Source organism: Mytilus trossulus, chromosome 1 (genome assembly GCF_036588685.1).
Source record: "Mytilus trossulus isolate FHL-02 chromosome 1, PNRI_Mtr1.1.1.hap1, whole genome shotgun sequence".
Classification (NCBI taxonomy): domain Eukaryota; kingdom Metazoa; phylum Mollusca; class Bivalvia; order Mytilida; family Mytilidae; genus Mytilus; species Mytilus trossulus.
In genome coordinates this window covers 79709324-79733494 of record NC_086373.1, presented here as the reverse complement: position 1 = coordinate 79733494, position 24171 = coordinate 79709324, and the positions used below count along the sequence as shown (strand labels likewise).

Below are 24171 nucleotides of genomic sequence, written 5' to 3'. Positions count from 1 at the left end.
TTACAACAAGGCTCAATCAACCATTTTCTCCATTAGTCAGGAATATGACAGTTGTTGGAACGCTTTATTAAGTCCGCCTCATATCTTGACGTATATCTAGAAATTGACAATGAAGGGTGTGCGAAAACATAAACTTACGACAAAAGAGATGATTTCAGCTTTCCAATTGTGAACTTTCCATTTATAAGTAGCAACATTCCAGCAGTACCTGCATACGGGGTATATATCTCCCAATTGATACGATATTCCTATCATGATTTTCTTGATAGAGGGTTGCTGCTCACAAGGACGCTTTTAAACCAAGAGTTCCAAAGGGTAAAGTTGAAATCATCCCTTCGTAAATTTTACAGACGCCATCATTTTATGGAATAACCGTTTCACAATTGATATCGGATATGTTCCTTACGTCGTAACTACAATCTCCTTCCCTTTCATGAATGTGACCTACCGAATTAGACTATTTACCGGATTTGTTATCACAAAAGCAACACGACGGGTGCCACATGTAGAGCAGGATCTGTTTACCCTTCCGGAGCACCTGAGATCACCCCTAGTTTTTGGTGGGGTTCTTGTTGTTTATTCTTTAGTTTTCTATGTTGTGTCATGTGTACTATTGTTTGTCTGTTTGACTTTTTCATTTTAAGCCATGGCGTTGTCAGTTTATTTTAGATTTAAGAGTTTGACTGTCCCTCTGGTATCTTTCGTCCCTCTGTTGTTATCCATTCGCTTGGTGTGTTTGTGCTTTTGATTTTGCCATTTGATTAAGGACTTTCCAATTTTGAATTTTTGTCGGAGTTAATTATATTTTTTTCGAATGATATGTGATGGATGCATATCAGGAGACACTCACCTTGCCAACGCAACCGGTCTCGCTCCTTTGAAGTTCATAAGATTCCCCAATATTCGTTTATTACCATGATTTATATCTGTTAATTGATTTCAGACCAAAACATAGGTAAACTACTGTTGCCTAATTGTATGTTCATTTTTTTTAATAAAAAAAAACATGAGTAGATACCAGAAGTTTGAATTAAGGCACAATAATCGTTGATTTGCAAAAACAAATCAAGGAGAAATTTGCATACACAGCGATATAACTCTGTTTGTTCAATTATCTAGAAATCGTGGCGGAACCTGAGAATCAGATGTGTATTTTGAAAAATTTCAAAACTCCAAAAACACACAAAAATATTTTGCTCAGTAAAAAATACTTCATGATAATCTGAGACCGGTCTTTTTTCTTAACTAATAACTTTCCATGTTTCTGCAACCAATAACTTCATCATTCCAGTCATTGTCAAATCAATTTCTATCTTCCAAATAATTGCCGAAGGTGTTTTCACTGTCCCAGTCATAGGTGCAAGATTTCCCTCTTCCCGTTCACTGTTTCTTACGCTACCGTCACCCTATTACATGGGTTGATGCGAAATCCAGTTACTTGAAGTTTCTGTTAATTTCACCATATTAGTTATTAACAGTTATTATTCAATATATCATCATCCTTGTTATAGTCCCATTGATTCCTTCTATTCCAATATTTTGCCGTAAGTTTCCACTAATCAAGTGATCAGTCCATGAGTTCCTGTCTGGTTCATTTATCTTATATGCTTTAACGGAAACCTCGTTTTTTACCATACATTACTGGCATCCTATATACTGTCCCACCAAGTGCCACTACACCCGTTAATTTCCTCTATCCAGTAATCAATCCAACCCTATCCCCCCAACTCAAATTATGTTTAACAAGTTGCCGCTATCGACGTTATTGATGCAAAGCTATAAGTTTCACACGTCATCAAATCCAACTTGAAATTATAACGTTTTAGTTAATGTCGGTACTCATCGGTTGCCTGAAGATGTTAGAATGTTTCCATTTGCTGGAATAAGATATACGAATGGGAACATGTTAAGGACAGGATAAAATACGAATTAAGGGAAATATTACTCAAAATCAATGCCAATATCTGGTCAATGGAAAATGTCACCTTAACTGGTTTTCCTGGCTATATAGAAACACGTCGTATAATGTCGCCTCAAATGCATATTGATAAAAATGAAAAGGGACAAAGATGAATTGGTCTCTGAACCTAGGTATGCATTTACACCATTACATAAACCCATATGAAAGCCAATGGTCTTCAAATATTTTGTCCGAAACATGTATTCAATTTTATCAAACCAAATTATATGAACAAAAGTAACAGCTGCGTTAATAGCAATGATACCCTGATTATTGTGAGAATGATCTGGAATATTTAAGAGGCATCTAATAACAATCGAAAACAATGTCTGTGTAGAAAACACAGACTTTTAAAAGTCCAATAATTCTGAACGACAAATCGTAAAATCTAAATCTTAAACATTCGAGACGATTCTAGATTCACCAAATACTAATAACAGTATCAAAAAAGTAAAATCACAAAAATACTGAACTCAGAGGAAAATCAATTTGGAAAGTCCATAATCACATGGCAAAATCAAAAAACAAAACGCATCAAAACGAATGGACAAGAACTGTTATATTCCTGACTTGGTACAGGCATTTTCTAATGTAGAAAATGGTGGATTAAACCTGGTTCTATAGCGCTAACCAAGTGGGTAGTACCTTGATTTAAGCATACCATATCATCTAGTTCACGAGTTCTTAAAGTGGCGTTGAACACCAACAATCTATCAATCAAACCATATCAGTTCGATACTACGGTATGAATAGGAACCTTGCATCAACAATCAATAAATCAAATCATATCAGTACGATAATGCTATGAATAGGCAGCTTGTTTTGTTCTATATTGACATGTTGGATGTTTAAGTGCTAGTTCACAAGGTAGCAGTCTTTAAGAATTTATGTCAAACAAGTCTAAATATATGCATCGGCTAGACCAGGAATCAAACTTCAAGGCATGTAACCATAAATCCATTGTCTGAAAATTTAACGCAGAAGAAGTGGGATTAAAAACTAAAGAATGTAATTCTGCTTTCTTTTTCACTTCACTTTAACATTGACAACATAACAGTTGTAAAAATAAGTTTGGTAAAAGTGTGTACCAGTTGAACGGTTTGCTTTGATGGAACACATTGTAATAGGGCCAGATAAGTGAAAGACATTTTCATATGTTGCAAGAAACACAATGTACAATATTTTTAAGCCTTAATATCGATGTTTCACACACACACACACACACCTACACACACCAGCACACACACAATCGGTTGTATGAGTGCGTTTTGAAAGGAAAAAGGAAAAACACAAAAATACTGAACTCCGAGGAAAATTCAAATTGGAAAGTCCAAAATCAAAAGGCAAATTCAAAAGTCCAAACACATCAAAAACAAATGGATAACAACTGTCATATTCCTGACTTGGTACAGGCATTTTCTAATGTAAAAAATGGTGGATTGAACCTGGTTTTATAGCTAGCTAAACCTCTCACTTGTATGACAGCCGCATCAAATTCCATTACATTGTCAACGATGCATGAACAAAAGAAACATACTCAAAGAGTAAAAATGTCAAAAATAGGGGAACAACAGTCAACATTGTGTTATCATCTTAATCACTATAAAAACAACAAATGTAACGAAGAAGCACAAAAAGGCATACATCAAATTTAACATCCTCATTTTGCTTATCTTATACGATTTTATTCATCTATGTAAAGTCTACCCGTAAAGAATGGAAGGTTTTCAGTACTGGTGAAATTCGCACAGGTAGACATAAAATAACTTTGTCATTCAAAGTATGACGGCATACATAAATGCAGAGTCACGTAAAAGTAGATATAACAAAAAACAGACTAAGCAGTAAACGTAATAATAAAAAAGGGTAATAAATGAAATTTACACAAGAAATGAAGAAGGAAACAGGAACTTGTTTCATTGGGTTTTATTATTATGTCAGCAATATCAGTAGGTGGTATTTATTATCTTTTTATCAATCTAAAACTATCCTTTAAACATCAAATGATATTACAAAAAGCATGTGCTATGTGAGACCTTGGAAGATAATGTAGTGTATGTACAAAAGTAATAAAAGAAAATGATTGCAGTTTAATTAAAAGGTAGGTAAAAGTAAACATGGTATTGAGGGTTTTATAACAAATGAATTTACCGTTAGAGCTTAAAGGGAAAAAATAAGTCTTTATTGATTGGGGGGAAATGTAAAATTGGACCTAAACATATAATTTTATAGTGGATTGGGAAACAAATTATTGCAACTTAGTTTCAATATAATGTAGATGTCTCTTAAAGTCATACTAAACGAGACAATGACCGGTGAAAATAATGATATTCTAATTCTTGAACCAATGCATACAAACACCATAAGTTAGTCTTCTCTGCACGATTTTATCACTTTTTTTCACTTAATTTCGTATAATCGTCAATTTTTTTTCCAATTGGTCACTGTTGTTGTGAAAATATGGCAGGTAATTAATGTTTGTGTTTTGAAGCCGAAGTTTAACGACTGTCACATGTTTGTCAACAATAAACAAAAAAGGTATGGATATTGAGCACGTATTTAACATGAACAATTAGATAATAGTTTATTTTAAGGACATCCATGCGTTTTGCTATCACCAGATTTTTACGAGATGGATCACACTGAGGTCACTTTGCATACGGAAAATATGTCAGGGAATTGCTTCTTTCCAAATGCTTCCTTGAATTAAAATAAGGAAACATTATAAAGTTAACGTAAAGAAAGACACGACTTACGAAACATTATAAAGTTAACGTAAAGAAAGACACGACTAATGAAACATTATAAAGTTAACGTAAAGAAAGACACGACTAATGAAACATTATAAAGTTAACGTAAAGAAAGACACGACTAATGAAACATTATAAAGTTAACGTAAAGAAAGACACATCTTACGAAACATTATAAAGTTAACGTAAAGAAAGACACGACTTACGAAACATTATAAAGTTAACGTAAAGAAAGACACGACTTACGAAACATTATAAAGTTAACGTAAAGAAAGACACGACTTACGAAACATTATAAAGTTAACGTAAAGAAAGACACGACTAATGAAACATTATAAAGTTAACGTAAAGAAAGACACGACTAATGAAACATTATAAAGTTAACGTAAAGAAAGACACGACTTACGAAACATTATAAAGTTAACGTAAAGAAAGACACGATTTACGAACAATTATAAAGTTAACGTAAAGAAAGACACAACTTACGAAACATTATAAAGTTAACGTAAAGAAAGACACGACTAATGAAACATTATAAAGTTAACGTAAAGAAAGACACGACTAATGAAACATTATAAAGTTAACGTAAAGAAAGACACGACTAATGAAACATTATAAAGTTAACGTAAAGAAAGACACGACTAATGAAACATTATAAAGTTAACGTAAAGAAAGACACGACTAATGAAACATTATAAAGTTAACGTAAAGAAAGACACGACTTACGAAACATTATAAAGTTAACGTAAAGAAAGACACGACTAATGAAACATTATAAAGTTAACGTAAAGAAAGACACGACTTACGAAACATTATAAAGTTAACGTAAAGAAAGACACGACTAATGAAACATTATAAAGTTAACGTAAAGAAAGACACGACTTACGAAACATTATAAAGTTAACGTAAAGAAAGACACGACTAATGAAACATTATAAAGTTAACGTAAAGAAAGACACGACTTACGAAACATTATAAAGTTAACGTAAAGAAAGACACGACTTACGAAACATTATAAAGTTAACGTAAAGAAAGACACGACTTACGAAACATTATAAAGTTAACGTAAAGAAAGACACGACTAATGAAACATTATAAAGTTAACGTAAAGAAAGACACGACTAATGAAACATTATAAAGTTAACGTAAAGAAAGACACGACTTACGAAACATTATAAAGTTAACGTAAAGAAAGACACGACTTACGAAACGTTATAAAGTTAACGTAAAGAAAGACACGATTTACGAAACATTATAAAGTTAACGTAAAGAAAGACACGACTTACGAAACATTATAAAGACACGACTTACGAAACATTATAAAGTTAACGTAAAGAAAGACACGACTTACGAAACATTATAAAGTTAACGTAAAGAAAGACACGACTAATGAAACATTATAAATTTAACGTAAAGAAAGACACGACTAATGAAACATTATAAAGTTAACGTAAAGAAAGACACGTCTTACGAAACATTATAAAGTTAACGTAAAGAAAGACACGACTTACGAAACATTATAAAGTTAACGTAAAGAAAGACACGACTTACGAAACATTATAAAGTTAACGTAAAGAAAGACACGACTTACGAAACATTATAAAGTTAACGTAAAGAAAGACACGACTAATGAAACATTATAAAGTTAACGTAAAGAAAGACACGACTTACGAAACATTATAAAGTTAACGTAAAGAAAGACACGACTTACGAAACATTATAAAGTTAACGTAAAGAAAGACACGACTTACGAAACATTATAAAGTTAACGTAAAGAAAGACACGACTAATGAAACATTATAAAGTTAACGTAAAGAAAGACACGACTAATGAAACATTATAAAGTTAACGTAAAGAAAGACACGACTTACGAAACATTATAAAGTTAACGTAAAGAAAGACACGACTTACGAAACATTATAAAGTTAACGTAAAGAAAGACACGATTTACGAAACATTATAAAGTTAACGTTAAGAAAGACACGACTTACGAAACATTATAAAGACACGACTAATGAAACATTATAAAGTTAACGTAAAGAAAGACACGACTTACGAAACATTATAAAGTTAACGTAAAGAAAGACACGACTAATGAAACATTATAAAGTTAACGTAAAGAAAGACACGACTAATGAAACATTATAAAGTTAACGTAAAGAAAGACACGACTTACGAAACATTATAAAGTTAACGTAAAGAAAGACACGACTAATGAAACATTATAAAGTTAACGTAAAGAAAGACACGACTTACGAAACATTATAAAGTTAACGTAAAGAAAGACACGACTTACGAAACATTATAAAGTTAACGTAAAGAAAGACACGACTTACGAAACATTATAAAGTTAACGTAAAGAAAGACACGACTAATGAAACATTATAAAGTTAACGTAAAGAAAGACACGACTTACGAAACATTATAAAGTTAACGTAAAGAAAGACACGACTAATGAAACATTATAAAGTTAACGTAAAGAAAGACACGACTTACGAAACATTATTAAGTTAACGTAAAGAAAGACACGACTAATGAAACATTATAAAGTTAACGTAAAGAAAGACACGACTTACGAAACATTATAAAGTTAACGTAAAGAAAGACACGACTTACGAAACATTATAAAGTTAACGTAAAGAAAGACACGACTAATGAAACATTATAAAGTTAACGTAAAGAAAGACACTACTAATGAAACATTATAAAGTTAACGTAAAGAAAGACACGACTAATGAAACATTATAAAGTTAACGTAAAGAAAGACACGTCTTACGAAACATTATAAAGTTAACGTTAAGAAAGACACGACTTACGAAACATTATAAAGTTAACGTAAAGAAAGACACGACTAATGAAACATTATAAAGTTAACGTAAAGAAAGACACGACTAATGAAACATTATAAAGTTAACGTAAAGAAAGACACGACTAATGAAACATTATAAAGTTAACGTAAAGAAAGACACGACTAATGAAACATTATAAAGTTAACGTAAAGAAAGACACGACTTACGAAACATTATAAAGTTAACGTAAAGAAAGACACGACTAATGAAACATTATAAAGTTAACGTAAAGAAAGACACGACTTACGAAACATTATAAAGTTAACGTAAAGAAAGACACGATTTACGAAACATTATAAAGTTAACGTAAAGAAAGACACGACTAATGAAACATTATAAAGTTAACGTAAAGAAAGACACGACTTACGAAACATTATAAAGTTAACGTAAAGAAAGACATGACTTACGAAACATTATAAAGACACGACTTACGAAACATTATAAAGTTAACGTAAAGAAAGACACGACTAATGAAACATTATAAAGTTAACGTAAAGAAAGACACGACTTACGAAACATTATAAAGTTAACGTAAAGAAAGACACGACTTACGAAACATTATAAAGTTAACGTAAAGAAAGACACGATTTACGAAACATTATAAAGTTAACGTAAAGAAAGACATGACTTACGAACAATTATAAAGTTAACGTTAAGACAGACACGAATTACGAAACATTATAAAGTTAATGTAAAGGAAGCTTAACTTAGGAAACATAATAAAGCTAATATTAAGGAAGCAATATAATTCTCCAGTATCAGAACTGGAAAATAGGAAAAACAACAATGAACAAAAACTGCACAGAACCTAGAAAATCGGCTGCTTCAAAATTTAAAAAAAACGCCAGTGACATTGTATATTGAATCAACCACTGTATGGAATCCATATCATTATTAATCTACACATGACTGCATCGAATGATTAATGATAATATCAGTGAAAAGTTACGTTATATGGGTGCAAAACTGTTAATGAATTATTTAAATATAAAGAATGACGCTACCATATTTACAATACGGTGCCTATTTAAAATGTCAACATTGTGAAAAATAATAATTTAGTGGTTACACCCCAGTTTTATTCTGAGAGTCTAGATGGGGGCTCTTCATTAGTTCCTGCTTTGATATTGTATACCAGTCTTCTCTATTTTGTATAAATTTTGCCTGTTATTTTCTATTCTTTACATTAATGCACCCCTCTATATTCTCTATTCATCATTTTTTACCTTTTTTCTCTATTCTTTCTTTTTTTTCCTTGATTTATGGCAATTTTGCACATTTTGATCATTATTCCCTATTTTGTAGACCCTATCCATACCCTTTTATATATTTTCTGTTCTGTTAACCACATCAACACCCTTTTATTGGCAGCATAACTTTATCAGAAGAAAAAGATCAAGGCTCCAAATAAGGCGTAGGTACTTTTGTTCAGTCACGGACCCACGATGTTGCTGTGTGCTCTAGTAGTGTTTCAAGTCATGTTCATACGGATTTTTTTTTTATTTAACCGTACTTGTAGCCACGTGACACTTGTTTTTTTTTACATGTTTACTTCCGGTTTGATAATAAAATCAACATCTTCTGCTGCCTTCATTTTATCTTTTATAAATTAAAATCAACGCACAAGGTTTAGTTCTAATTGATTCAGGCGATAGATTAGTTTTACTATAAAACATGTGTGCATGGACTATCTTTTAAAAAAAATTCTTTATTTGATCAAAATACTCAGATATGTACTGCTATGGAGTAATGTATTCCAGCACAAATTTACTCTTATATGCCAACAATCAATCTATTGTGTATGAATAACAGACAATTATAAGTAAGGAGACATTTTGTTTTTTTTATTTTTTAGAGAAAAAGTAAGAGAAATTTCAAGAAAAAGACTAGATAATAATGAAGAACCATCTTCAAAAATTACACAGATGAAATATTACCCAGACAAGAATACAAAAACATTTACACAGATAAACAGACTATTTATGCAGTAGAATGTGTCCCCGTGCTTGTAGTGTATGCCCTTATATAATTCAGGTATTGGTTGTTCGGTGTGAGCCCAGGCTCCGTGTTTTTAGACAATATCACACTACCATCCAGAAACAATTACAGGGATTAAAAGACTATCTAGACAATATTACAGAAACATCCAGAAACAATTGAACAAAAACTATTTAGACAATAAAACAGTACCATCCAGACACACTAGACTATCAAGAGAATAATACAGTACCATCAAGAAACCATAACAAGGATAAAATACTATCTCGACAATAATACAGAATCATCCCAAAAGCAACAAGGATAAACGACTGTCTAGACAATGAAACAGAAACTAGAAACAAAATACAAGGTAAAAGATAGAATACGGAAAGCACCAGTGAACATTTAACATCTCTACAAAGTTTAAGACAATGTGTCACAGTAAAAGTGAATCCTTGCATTTTTATAAATATTTATGTCTGAAGATAGGATCAGATGAAATTATAAGAGCTAGACGACTACTGTATTTATGTAGTGACTTGAGAACATTTAAATCAGGTCCTCAAATAACAAGTGGAAGTAAGGCAGAAGGACTACAGCTTAAAGGTAGTGATCTTGATTTGATGTTCCTTAATCCTAAATTTGTAGTTTATGAAACAGAAAAAGATTATGTCCAGAATGATAAGAGGATTGTATTAATCATGGATACTGAGGACACACCTTCGTGTTTTACACATCTACGCATACGGCTATGTGCCAATTGTAAATGTTCATGTCTTTGTTTAACTCAAATTCTACAACAACACAGAGGAGAAACACTTTTTTCAAGTGAGCTTTACAAATTACACGCACTAAATACAATGACCTGTTTTATGGATCCAAGACTAAATAAAATTCATGGTCCTTGCTTATCAGACGGTAATGATGAAATCGATGTTGCACACTGTATAAAATGTGATAAGTGGGTTTCCCAATCTCAATCTTGGATCTATAGACCGCGTTCAATATGGCCTTCACCTGAACTTATTTCAAAAATAACTTCATGCGGAGTTCTGTTTGTTCCAATTGGATACAAAGGGTCTATAAATGAGAATCTTCAGTGGCGCATATCATTTTCTGTAGCAGAAAAAATACTGATACATTCCTTCAGTCATACCCAATTTCTATGCTATGCTTTGCTGAAGATTTTATTGAAAGAAATAGTAGAAAGAAACCATGATTTAAAGGGTTTATTGTGTTCATACTTTTTAAAGACCCTTATGTTTTGGATTTCTGAGGAAATTGAAACATCATTCTGGAGACCAGACAATATCATTCCATGTTTTATGGCATGCCTTCAAAGATTGATATACTCTATAGATTATTCAACATTGTTACATTATTTCATTCCTGAAAATAATTTGCTGTATTTAAGATTTAACAGAAAAAACAGGAACACATTAATCAACATCCTCAAAAATTGTTATCAAACAGGATTTCAGATGTTTTCATCATCGGAAACTTTGCATGATTACATAAGATTTCCGTGTGAAATAATAAGATCCGTTTGTGAAAATACTACATTAGTTAAAACAATATTAGAATACGAGTTTCCTCGAAATGAGCCACCAAATATAAATATCGTAGCCATGCATACTTTGCTGCGTCATTGTAAAACAGAATTATCTAGATGTTTATTAGCATGGTCAATAGCAATTGCATATCAAAGAATACCTCTAACACTACCACATATAAATAACCCAAACAATAAACAACAATACAGATTCTACCAACATGCCCTCAGCCAGTTGTTGGTTGGATTACATTCAGATGTAATATCAGGTTGGCTGAAATTGGCCTCTTTCTTCTATGTTCACAAAAAATATTTAACATCAATAGATATCATAAATCACACGTTGTCTAAATGTTCAGATAAATCATTAGTTCCGAATATTACATTGGAACGGACACAGAACCTGAAGCTTATATCACAGGTGACGTCACTAATGATTCCATTTGTCACATTTGAAAAACGATCATCAGTCATCCCAATTGAACTGGAGTTTGATGTCCGGAATATGGTAATTTTCTCTAAATCCATACCATGTGCATATTTCCTTCGTTTTCTGTGTTGTTACCATCTCCAGGACTTGAGATCATGTTATTCTTGTAGATCTCAGCTATTTACGACAATTATTGAGGACCATATTCTATCAAATGGAGAACACAATGACACTACCTTACTCATTTCAGTTGGAATAGCTTGTCAGATGTTAGGTGAGACTGATAAAGCTAAAAACTATTTTCGATTTGCTGCAGAGAGAGATGAGTATAACATAACAAGTGCTGCGTTCAGACTGCGTCAACTCTGGTGAAGCCTACCTTAAGACGAAAACACAATTATTGATAACAATAGTTACCATATATAGATTTAAGTTTTTTTTTTATTTAATCACCATGCAATACCGTATAGCGGGTTATTTTCGCGGGGTGCAAATTTTCGCTTATTTTCGCGGACAGAACTTAATCGCCAAAATAAATTCCGCCAAATTAAAACTGTACATACAAAGGTATTAATAAAAGTTTTTAATCCGCCAAAATAATAACCGCCAAAATATTTCGTATACCTTGTTCAATGAAAATCGCGAAATTTTACACCCGCGAAAATAACCCGCTATACGGTATCTAACCTTGTTATCATTAAATAATCATGTACATTGTTGTGCACTTTTATTGTCCATAAATCATTTTTGCTTTGACTATACGTGTAGACATATTTTAGCAACTGAATTAGTAAGTCTATGTGTGTTTATGTGAATTAATAGCATAAAATATACATAGTAGACATGTGAAAGAGACATTAGATACGAGATGTAAACAAAATACAATTTGATTGTTTTTGTTCAATAATTAATGAAAGTGAAGTAGTAAAATAATGATTCGCTTTTAGCAGCCAGTTTGGTTTAATACTATCAAAAATTACACATCGCTGATGAATTTTTCACTTGCAAAAGAATAATTCGACCTCACTTGCTACGTATTCATGTGACCCAATTCAACCTATTGATGGGTTACGCATCAATTTGGCATTGTTTAGGTATTGAAAGGAAAAGAATGTCAACATTGTGAAACAAGGGTAAGCCATTTGATTGTTTGATTCGATTTACAAAAACTCATTCTTATAAGGTAAAATCTCTGATTAACGTATGCGTTTGGCCTTTATTATTAGATTAAACAGCTTAGAAAACTTCAATCGCTCGAGCTCGCAATCAATCTATCTTATATTGATATTTTTATCGTGTTGTAAATACGACGTCAGTCTTCGGGGGTCACCTCGATAGTTAATCAGACGGCATCTAGACTAAGGTACACATATTATCCAGCCGTCCACTGTAAATTGTTTATTCTAGACTCTTTATGATTTGGATATACGTTTTAGTTTATTTTAAAACAAGTATTAGAATATGAGTCAAATCGGTAAACACGAATTTGACAGTCAATGCCCTTATAATAATCAAATAATCAACAGTTGTTAATTTCTGAAATCATTTTAAAGTCAGCTAATACCCAGGGCGGATTCAGGCGAGAGTGGCGGACGGGCGTCCCGCTAAAATTTGCGAAGCAGAGTAGGTAGTATTTCTTTTCCCCATATTTCACTCAGTAAATCACGTAATATGTTCACATTAAAATGTATGTCTGCTTTTAGCACTTCTGCTGGTATGCTATATGCCCGAAAGCCTTGTTGTTTTAACGTTTTTTAATGGCTGCTTTGATCTCAGCATCTGTTATGGGTCCCATTTCTATTTCTACTGGTGGTGAAGCTTCCTCTGACATTTCAACAGAGATTTCTTGTTCAGGTCTATTCAACACCTCTTCAAAATGCTCTTTCCTCCTTTCAAGTTGTTTCTCAAATTTGCATATCATCTGACCATCTCTATCTTTGATGTAAGTACTGTTGGTAGACACTAATCTGCCACTACGATATTTTGTGATGTTGTACAGCTATCTCATATCTCCAACCAACTCTAGATGCTTTTTCAGCCTCTTCTACGATTTTATGTATGTCTGACTTTGTATTCTTTTTCACTTCTTTTTCCTTCCTATTATATAGATTTTTCATTCCTTCTTCTTGTTCTCCTGTTGCTTGGTTGCTTTTTGATTTTAATGCTTTTCTTTCCATAATTAGAGATCAGGTTTTTTTTAGATATCCATTCATTTACTTCTTTATTTTTATAACCTAATATGTCTTCACTTGTTTTTAAATAAATTTAACTCATATATTGCTGTTTACAGTTTATGTCAATCTCATTTTCTTCAAGTTGTAAGACCTCAAATCTGTTCTTCAGTTCTTGTTTTGTTGTATTTCAGGTTGTTGAGGTTTTCTAAAGTTTATGATCTTACCTGGTGTTTTGCATTTATTTTTCCTTAATTTAAGTCTGATCTTTCCCAATGACTAGGTGGTGATAGCTATATACTAGTGTTGTCAACTCGTACACTTTTGCCTAACCGGTTACTCGGATAATCGTTCGACCGATTAACCGGTTAACCGGTAGTTTGAGTTGGTGCCTGAAAGCCTTATCAATACCACATGTGGTATGAGTGTCAATTTGACAACCTTTCATGCAAGTCATAAATTTACGCTTTTATAATTGAAGTTTGTCCTCTTTGTTATAAGGCTTGTGTGTGAGGATTCCTGTCGAAGTTTGACTTTTAATAATCAACTACACCGTATCAACTATAGCGTTTGTACGTACCAACTTCAGAAAAATAGAAAAACCTTCTTGATCTCGTAGAATTGAATATGTCTGAAACTGATTACTCTTTCCGTTTCACTTGTTGACTCCGAAATGATGTGGAGTGTTTCAATTAAAATGATTAATTATAAAAAAGAAGACAATTGCCAAAGAGACAATTCTCCTCAAAGAGATTAAAATGACACAGAAATTCACAACTATAGGTCACCGTTTCTTTGCATGTTACTCGTACTATCACGTATACATTGAGTACATTCAAATTGGTTTGCATTATACAATTTTTTAGTTAGCAATTCATTTAAAGAAAGACTAAGCTTTGCGAGACGGAGGTTGTACATTTAGGTGAAGGTTTACACACTATTAGATCAGAAACGAAATAATGAAGTAAATCGTAAAATTTAATCGCATTACTGATTTAGAGTTACTGTTAAAAAAAACATATATACTAATTATGTTTCTTTAAGATCCTGCCCCGAGCTGAGAGACAAGTTCTAATTAATTATAATTAATTTTATGTGTATAGAATTAACAATAGCAATCAATTTACTGGACAATTGATCTGTCAAATTAATTACCAAGACGACAATTTTTAAATAAAACCTAACTTTTGAATGATTTCAGTACAAATTTATATAAAATCTGTCAAAATTGAAAAAAGTCCGGTTAACCGGTTAACGGTTTTAGTATTCAGTATTCGGTCGTTCGACCGATTAACCGGTTAACCGGTTAACCGTTGACAACACTACTATATACAGTTGTACCTCTTTTACCTTTCACATCTAATAATGATCTGCATTTCTTTTTAATCAGTGTGTGATCGATCTGATTTTTCACTTTCCCATTTGGAAACACCAATGTGGCTTTGTGTATGATTTGTGTCAAAGATTGTTCACCCAATTATCAGATTATTCAAAATACACATCTCTACTTATCTTTCACCATTGTTGTTAATTTCGCCAAGCCCATGTTTTCCCATCACTTCTCCTGAACCTGTGTTATATGAACCTACTTTTGCATGCATTGAAATATCCAGTGATGGTAAGTACATCCTGTTTTGATGTGTCTATATCCTCTGCTTAAATTAATCATTACAATTCTCTTTTTCATTATCTATGTAGTCATCCGTTGGGGCATACCATTGGATATCAGTCATGTGTCCATACTTGGTCTTCATGCGTATTTTCATTATTCTTTATTAACTGCTTTCCATTTTACTACAAACTTGCTTACTCTCTTACTCAATAGATTGGCTACTCCTTCCTGGTATCTACCACCCATACGTCCTGAATAGTATATGTCTTTACCTGAATTGTGTTAGAATTTTCCTGAATCAGTACATCTGCATTCACTTACATTCAATATATCAAGATATTTGACTCAACATCTAATGGATTCCTGCTTAATACATCTGCATCAACATAAGAATGACCTGATCGATTTTCATTTGGATACGCTATGGCAAGAGTTCCTTGTTCTTGTTCTTGCGATAGAACAGCACCTAAACCTTATATACACGCATCGGTTTCTAAAATGGGAGCACTTACTCATTTCTGTTGTAACCCTTCAAACGACTCTAAACATTTTGCATCTCATTTGTCTTGAAATTCCTTAGCACTTAGTAGCTTAAATTGTTTTGATATTCCCTTTTTCCATTTGATTTTGTAATGAGTGAAAGGAGCAGCTATCTTATTAATATTTGGAACGGAGCAGCTATCTAACTAAACTTTGGAACAAACTTCCTTTTAGTAACTGCATAGTAATAGGAATAATCGGAGTTCTTTTCAACGGTAGGTACTTTCCAATCTTGAAATGATTTTGTTTTGTCTGGGTTTTTTTTATGTTGTTTTGTAAAATAAAGTGTCCTAAGTATCTTATTTTGAAGAAATGACATTTAGACAATTTTAATTTCAAACCATGCTGTCTTACTCCACACAAACTCAATGCCTTGTAACTGTTCTTCTACTGTCTTTGTGAAAATCGATTTTAGATATACAAAACTTGCAGAATTTTAACCTCCCACCCCCAAACTATTTGATTTAAGTTTTTTTTATCCTACATTGATCTTTTGATGTCGTCCCTAAGAATTTCCTCCAAATAAGTTAGTAATATTTCAAAATGTTTGCCATGCTTCCGTTATTTTTCAAAATGTAACTGCACTATTAGAAAATCCCATTGGCATCATCGGGTACTCATAGAGACCTCCCGTTCCGACACAAAATGCAGTCTTATGAATAGTTCTCTCATCGGTCGCCACCTGATAATAACCTTGGGATAAATCTAGCGTTGTATAAAACTTTATTGCGTGTAAAGTGTTTAATGCCTCTTCAATCCTTAGAAGTGGATAAGCGTCGCGTATTGTCTTTTTATTCAATGATCGATGATCAACACACGGTCTTATAGACTTGTCATGCCTACGGACTATTACTACGGGCGTAAAATATCGTTTCACCAAGGTCTCTAGTAAGTATTCTACTACTAATTTTTCAGTGCTTTTAACGAGTTCAATAACGACTATCAAACAACTTATCATTATTTTGTTAAAAAAAAGTGGAATTAGCTATTTTAATAGTTTGAAAAATTCTTTGAATGTTTCTGCGAAATATATAAATTACGTGCTTTTGATGGCCTTTTGGTTGATAGTTTTTACTTTTCCCCTCTTTAAACTACACTTCCAAACCATATTATCAAATACAAGTTTTTCAATTTGAATAAATAGTCGTTTGGTAAATATAATGGTCAATTAATTTGCTGCAACTCTTAAAAACCTTTTAATCTAAAATGAGAAAGGTAAATATGCTAGATATAATGCATACTTTATGAAGGTGTTGAGAATGTTTTAAAAGCCTTACATTTTCTCTTTGACAAACAATTATGTACGTTTTGGCTATAAAGTTCATCAATAGGTATTCATATGAGCACCTATTGTGCTCCTTTAATAGCGGACTTGAGAGATAACTGCATGGCATTTTAAGCTCCGATGGCATCAAATCGCCAATTCATGCCGTCGGAGCTTAGAATATAATATTTTTATCTCCAATTTATGAAACTGACAGGAAACAGCGTCAAATCATACATTTAAAATATGTCATAAGTCGTCTGCGCTTGCGCGTATGTTGTGAATTGATGCCATGAAAATAGCTGACATCATTTAATCCAAATTAACGTTACAAACGATGTTGTGTTAGAATTTTGGTTTATAGTAACAAAAATAGTTATTTGCAAATTGTAACCAGTGAATAAAACCAAACAAACTATTGTTGTTTAAAAAAAAAATGTATATCTCTTAAACAATACTCGCACGTTCTGGTTATAATGATGATATGATATTTTTATTATATGTGTAGAAAAAGCTTTAAGCTCTGGACAACTTTTTAATCACGGTGTTGTACACAACCGTTTTTCGTGTGTTAAATTATTATATAGAAACATTTCAATCACATCACACAGAAAAATAAAGACTGAGCAACACGGACGTTATAAAAAAAACTGGAGGTGAATTCGGGTGCACAAGAGAAGATTCTGCTCAACTAGTTGCACCCGTCGTGTTGCTTATGGTTAGAATACATTCATTGATTAGCCTCTACCTGGTGATGTCACAACCGAGGTATAATTTCTGCATTTTTTTCCATTTCAGTATCTAAAATATCTTTGTCTTAATTATCAAGTTCCATTGTTTGACCTTTCAGAATTTGATTTGTTTTTGGATAAAATAATTCTACAGAAAACTTCAAAGGCACTATCATTTAATATATCTGTTATCTTCCGATGAGCGAAGTTCATATGCACAGATGAATCGCCATTTACTATAATGAGAAAGATTGTCTCGGTATTCACGTTACATTTGACTATACTTATTGTTTTATCTCTGTTCCACTTGATACAAAAATTAATTATATGCGGCTTTTACGGGGGAAATTGTTCTCAGTTGAAATCTGTATTACTGACAAATCATTACACCAAGGTTTTCGATATCACGAATCTGTCATCGCATTTACTAATGGTTATCATTGATCATTGGTACAAGGATATCATTCGTAAAAATATTTAAATCAATGTGCAGTCATCGGATACGTTCAGGTATTTCACATCCAATCTCTTATGGTAATATTCTCTACAAAGCAAAGAAAGGTCGTCATTCACCTAGGGATATAGTTAAAATACTGTATTCAGGTCATTAAGATGGCATTTTGGGCAATTGATAGTAATTCGCGCATAGGGTCTTTCATCGAAATTATAACATTTTTTCTAATAACGGTTATTGGCATGATTTGGTAGTATTTTCGTATATCTTATGATGGTATGATACTTATTACAAAGAATGCTTGATTTTCATGTAATGAAGACTTAAAAACTTTCAATCAGTTTAAATGAGGTATGGATGTGACGTTTCGGTAACTGACAGTAGTTCTTTCTTAATGTATGTATCGTTGTCAGTTCGCCATGTTTTTTCTGTTACCTATTCCAACATCGGACGCGGACATGTTTGTGCTTATGGCAGTGTGTTCGTTTATTCTGCATTTGATAGATGTTAAGAGGTAGGGATCAGATATCACTAAACATGAGTTAACTCAGCTGCAATTATGCGTCTGTAATAAGCCAGGAGCCTATAACCTTTGTTAGTCTTTTATATATATATTCTTAATTTTTGTTCATTTATATGTTTCTGAGTTAAGTGTGACGTCTATTTTCGCCGAACTAGTCCACATTTTTGTTTAGGGGTCAGCTAACTTAGCCGCTACCGCTGTTTTGAAGGCCCTTTTGTGGTCTAGGTCTGTTGTTTATTAGCTCTTTGGTCGGGTTGTTGTTTCTTTGACACATCCCCTCTTTAGATTATCATTGTAAATTGGTCCATGGAAGTATTAGTAAATATAATATATATTTGTCTGCATGTAAAACATGTCAATAAATCAATGAAATCAAAATAGATAAAGACGTATGTCAATCAGAATTCTAAATATATAAATTTTTTAAATGTCTTGTGAGTAAATACTCTAATCGGAGTATAAATAGGATCTTCATCAGGTTCTGTTTTGGCATTCTAATCTAAATCAATTGAATTGTTATATCAATGATCATTAATATGACTTTAATTCATATTTTGCACATAGTTTTATAACTATATATTTTTTCGCGAGATATTTAAAAGAAACAAATATGAAAAATGTCACTCATTTTTCAAGAAAGAATAGCATATTTTAATTATTTTCAATGTCAATATATGTCATACATACCATCATATAAATGTTTACAAAATACATTACCAGCTGCATTTTTCATACTTACATATTAACACCTTTATGAAAGCAAGATTAAACCAGTGTAGTTTACAAAACCATTTATATCTATATCAAATTGCTTTCATTTAATCACGTTTCACTTAAGAATTAAGAAAAAAAAATGTAATATTTATTGTAACAAGCAATGGATTATAAAAAGTTATCTTATTGGTATTAAAATACACAAAAAAGGTAAAAAGGAGAAAGGTTTATAGAATATTTCGATATTTAGAAATTAAAAAAATAAAATCGAGAATTTTTTTTCAGACAACTACAAAATGGTAGGTGCATGAAAAGTTGTGACGTTTCAATTATCTCCGTTAAAAAAATCTGTGATGATAGATGCACAACTTAAATGTTTTCGGTTGGAAATAAATGATCCAAAGAACTATGTTGACACTTGACTTTGACAAATAACTTGATTTCCCACAATTTTAATGTCCATAACACGTACGATATGACAAACGGGTGCAACAGACGAGCATTCATATAATCTGACCCCGTCAGTTGATAACCAAAGAGCGCAAAGAAATGATTTTATCCACGCTGGTATGGTAATGATTATAGTTGACTGACTGATTTCTTCATTAGCGGTGATGTTTTATAACACAATACTATTTCGTATTCATTTAAACAATACATCGGTTAGCTAGCCCTTCAACATACCCTTTTTGTTTTCTTTTCTTCAACTGCATGTTAAATAAGCCGAAGCAATATCGACACCCGTCAAAGAAAATCAGACACTAAGAAAAGTGTACCAATACAAGAACGGATGTTTTGAGACCATGGAAGCTGAAGGAAAGAAGCTTGGAAACGACTTTATTATAAACCATCAAAATGGTAAAGATATAAACATAATGTGAAAGGAATTAAGAGATGAGATACATAAACTTACTAGCAAGCACATAATACAGAGAACAATTAAACATCAACATTGATACGCTGTGGTTGCGTTAGAACTGTGTAGGATAATAAGGAAAAGAGACGGATTACAGATCATTGCAACTAAATTAAAAAAAATAGATAACTGGAAAATGAGAACAGCATACAAAAAGCTGAAACATCTAGTACAAAAAGAAACACGCAAATACTAATGGAACTATAAAGATCGTAGAACCTGACGATGAACCAAACCCAAGAAAAAAAAATTTAAAATGCATGAGGAAAGAAAAACCTGAGTTTCACCGTTGAAACGTCAAGGATTAGCATCAAATGACACAGTTGACTAACCAAACACGCTAGATCGTGTTTTCTGTGACGACAATACTGAAATGCCAGAAATGGGAATAAAAAACCTGTAACACCATGAATGATATCAATATCACTATGAAAGGAGTAGAAAAGCTGGTGAACGAACTAAACCATAACAAACAGGCGCGTCAGACCAACTCAGCCCAATAATACTGAAAAAACTTCATCACGAACGAGACCCAACAGTCACTTGTTTTGTTTAATAAATCTATATATTAAGAAAAACACCAACAGAATGGAAACACGCATTTGTCTGTCTAATCTACAAGAAAGGAAAACGCCATGAACCAGCAAACGAAAGGCATGTCTCACTTACATGCATCATTTGCAATTCAACGGAGCATATTGTTGAATTCAACTTCATGAAATATCTTGAAACTAATCAAATAATTTCCGAATTCTAACATGGCTTTAGAAGCAAGAGATCGTGCGAGACACAACTCATAAACCTGATACATGATCTAACATGTACAATGGACATTCAAACATTAAAAAAAGTCAGAAATCAGATGTACAGTAGTTGTCGTTTGTTTATGTAATGTATACGTGTTTCTCGTTTTTTTATGTAGATTTACCGTTCGTTTTCCCGTTTGAATGGTTTTACACTAGTAATGTTGGGGCCCTCTATACATGTAGCTTGTTGTTCGGTGTGAGCCAAGGCTCCGTGTGGAAGGACGTACATTGCCCTATAATGGTTTACTTTTATATCTTGTTATTTGGATGGAGAGTTGTCTGATTGGCACTCACACCGCATCTTTCTATATCTATGATAGTTTTAGACTTGCAAAAGCATTTGATAATTGGGTCTCAGCATTTTTAGACAACAGAACACAGACAGTTGTATTATAAAATATCAATGACATCACAAACACGCACTTATCCGCCTGTTTGCTGATGTTTGCGCCATCTTCAAACCAATAAGAACCATAAAAGATTACGCCATCCTACAAAAGAATCTGACAACACTTACAAAATTGGAACAGAAATGGAAATGGAATTTAACGTCAATTAATGTAAATTATGATGCTCCTTATAAGATCTAAAACCCCAATAACAGAACCCTATTACATGCATGGTTAACAACTATAGGTAGACACATAATACTTGGAAATTACCAACAAAGATGACCTAAATTGAAACCTACATATGTTCAAAATTGTGGACAGTGCAAACCAAGCACTAGGGATGTTCAACAGAAACATCAAGAAAGCTCATCGGCAAACAAAAATTAATGCTGTCAGCGCACTAATAAGACTAAGAATGGAATGCAGCGCAGGTATATCGGATCCCTATACGCAGGAAAAATATAGATAAAATAGAGCGGGTACAGATTGGAGCAGCTCGCTTCATTATCAACGAAAACAGTAGCGTTTCACATGTCACTAGCATGATATATAAGCAGGCTAAACTTGAAACCTCTTTACCAACGAAGAGTTAACATTAGATTATGAAGAAATAAGCAACAATCAAGCAATGTTCTTTTTATCGAGCGGTTCTACTCATTACTGAGTTTAACTACTACATGTATATCAAACAAGAAAAAATAAGCAACAATCAATCAATGTATTTTTCGTCGAGCGATTCAAGTACTTTTTTGTAAACCCAATCAACACTGCTTTTAGGGTTGTTTTTTTATCAATCCAATTCTTTTAATGTGTATTTGATTTCGCTACTGATGGGGTATATCATGATCAGACACCTGATTAAATAACAAGCAGCAAATGCCAACGTTAAAGTCTTGTTAACTCATGTTCAACCTAAAATTCTGCTGTGTCAGATGTTGAAGGCACATCCCCGCATAGTATCAATGTTTTTCTTTGCACTCTGTCAAGTTTTTGCATGTCCTTGGGTTCTGCTATTGGCAATGGTGTGCTAAAGTAATCCATCACTGATAGTATAATTGAAGCAGCTTTTCTGTCCTAACCTTGTTTATCTTTCTCTCTATATATTATTAAATTCCTGCTTCCTTCTCTTCATTGGGCCGTAATTACTGAGGAGGCAGACGAGACAATATCCCATTTTTTTCGAAAAGATACATTTTTTGGTTTTGTCAAGATTGAATTTCATGTCCAGTTTTAAACCAGTTAACTGTGCAAAATATCCGAAGTGAAACAACATTGACTTAATGGATCAGCACCGAACAATCTCCATGGAAATGAAATATACAAATGATACAACTCTGGGAGTTTAAAAATGGCTAGATCTTCCCTTGCATTGTGAGTGAGGTCAACTGATTTCCATGGAAATGGAATGGACAAATGCTACTTCAACTGCATACGAATTTTGAAGGTTATAGTCAACGGTGCAAGTGTCATGTTATCCACTCAGAAAAACAAAATATCGCATCTTAAATTGTGTCATCTTTTTAAATTGTTCAAATTGAAGAGTAAACAAATTAAAGAGATGTGACTTGTATTAGTCGTAAGATAAATATTAAGTTTAATATACTAGTATTGCAATATGCATGAAAAAAACTGACCTTGAGCAAGGCATGAAAAAAACGCAATATTCTGAGCAAAATAAGTTGCTTAAATGTTAACAGTCCCCAAAAATCAATCATCAACTGTAAGTCAATGACAAGATGCAAAGAAATAAGAGCCACAAAAAAACAAATAGCAATCGGCATCTAACCACACTTACAACTTGTGTGGAGAGGAAGTAGCAGTATGTGTTCCACTAGTTACAACAGTTACTATTATATGACTGTGTTATCAACTAATAGTAATAGTTGATAAGGTCCTGTTCCACTAGTTACAACAGTTACTATTATATGACTGTGTTATCAACTTACAGTAGTAGTTGATAAGGTCCTGTTCCACTAGTTACAACAGTTACTATTATATGACTGTGTTATCAACTAATAGTAATAGTTGATAAGGTCCTGTTCCACTAGTTACAACAGTTACTATTATATGACTGTGTTATCAACTTACAGTAGTAGTTGATAAGGTCCTGTTCCACTAGTTACAACAGTTACTATTATATAACTGTGTTATCATCTAATAGTGATAGTTGATAAGGTCCTGTTCCACTAGTTACAACAGTTACTATTATATGACTGTGTTATCATATAATAGTGATAGTTGATAAGGTTTCATAATTTACTAGTAGAGTACTATGACATTTGTGCATTTTTTGGTACATTTTTGATGTTACAATGCATAGGTAAAGCCGTGATTGTTCAATTACGTCATTTATGCCAATTGACGTCGGATGAATGGTTAAAAAAAGTCATAATCATTACAGGTATCATTATGTAATCAAAGTGTTTATAAGGACTAACGCGTATTAAAAGATTGCTTTCATTTATCAGTGGTGAAAGTAAAATTAAACAGTATTCGTAGTGGTTGATTCGACTATAAGTTGGACAAA

General features: G+C 32.6%; 2 protein-coding genes across 2 annotated transcripts in view; both read left to right on the top strand.

The window, feature by feature from the left end:
- Positions 1-24171, top strand: part of LOC134686613 (GDP-fucose protein O-fucosyltransferase 1-like) — a 340651-nt gene that overhangs the window by 250342 nt on the left and 66138 nt on the right. The gene's annotated exons all lie outside the window — the stretch shown is intronic.
- LOC134696111 (uncharacterized) lies at positions 9971-11893 on the top strand. The gene has a single exon (XM_063557756.1). It carries the CDS (start codon positions 9971-9973, stop codon positions 11891-11893), a length of 1923 nt encoding a protein of 640 aa, XP_063413826.1.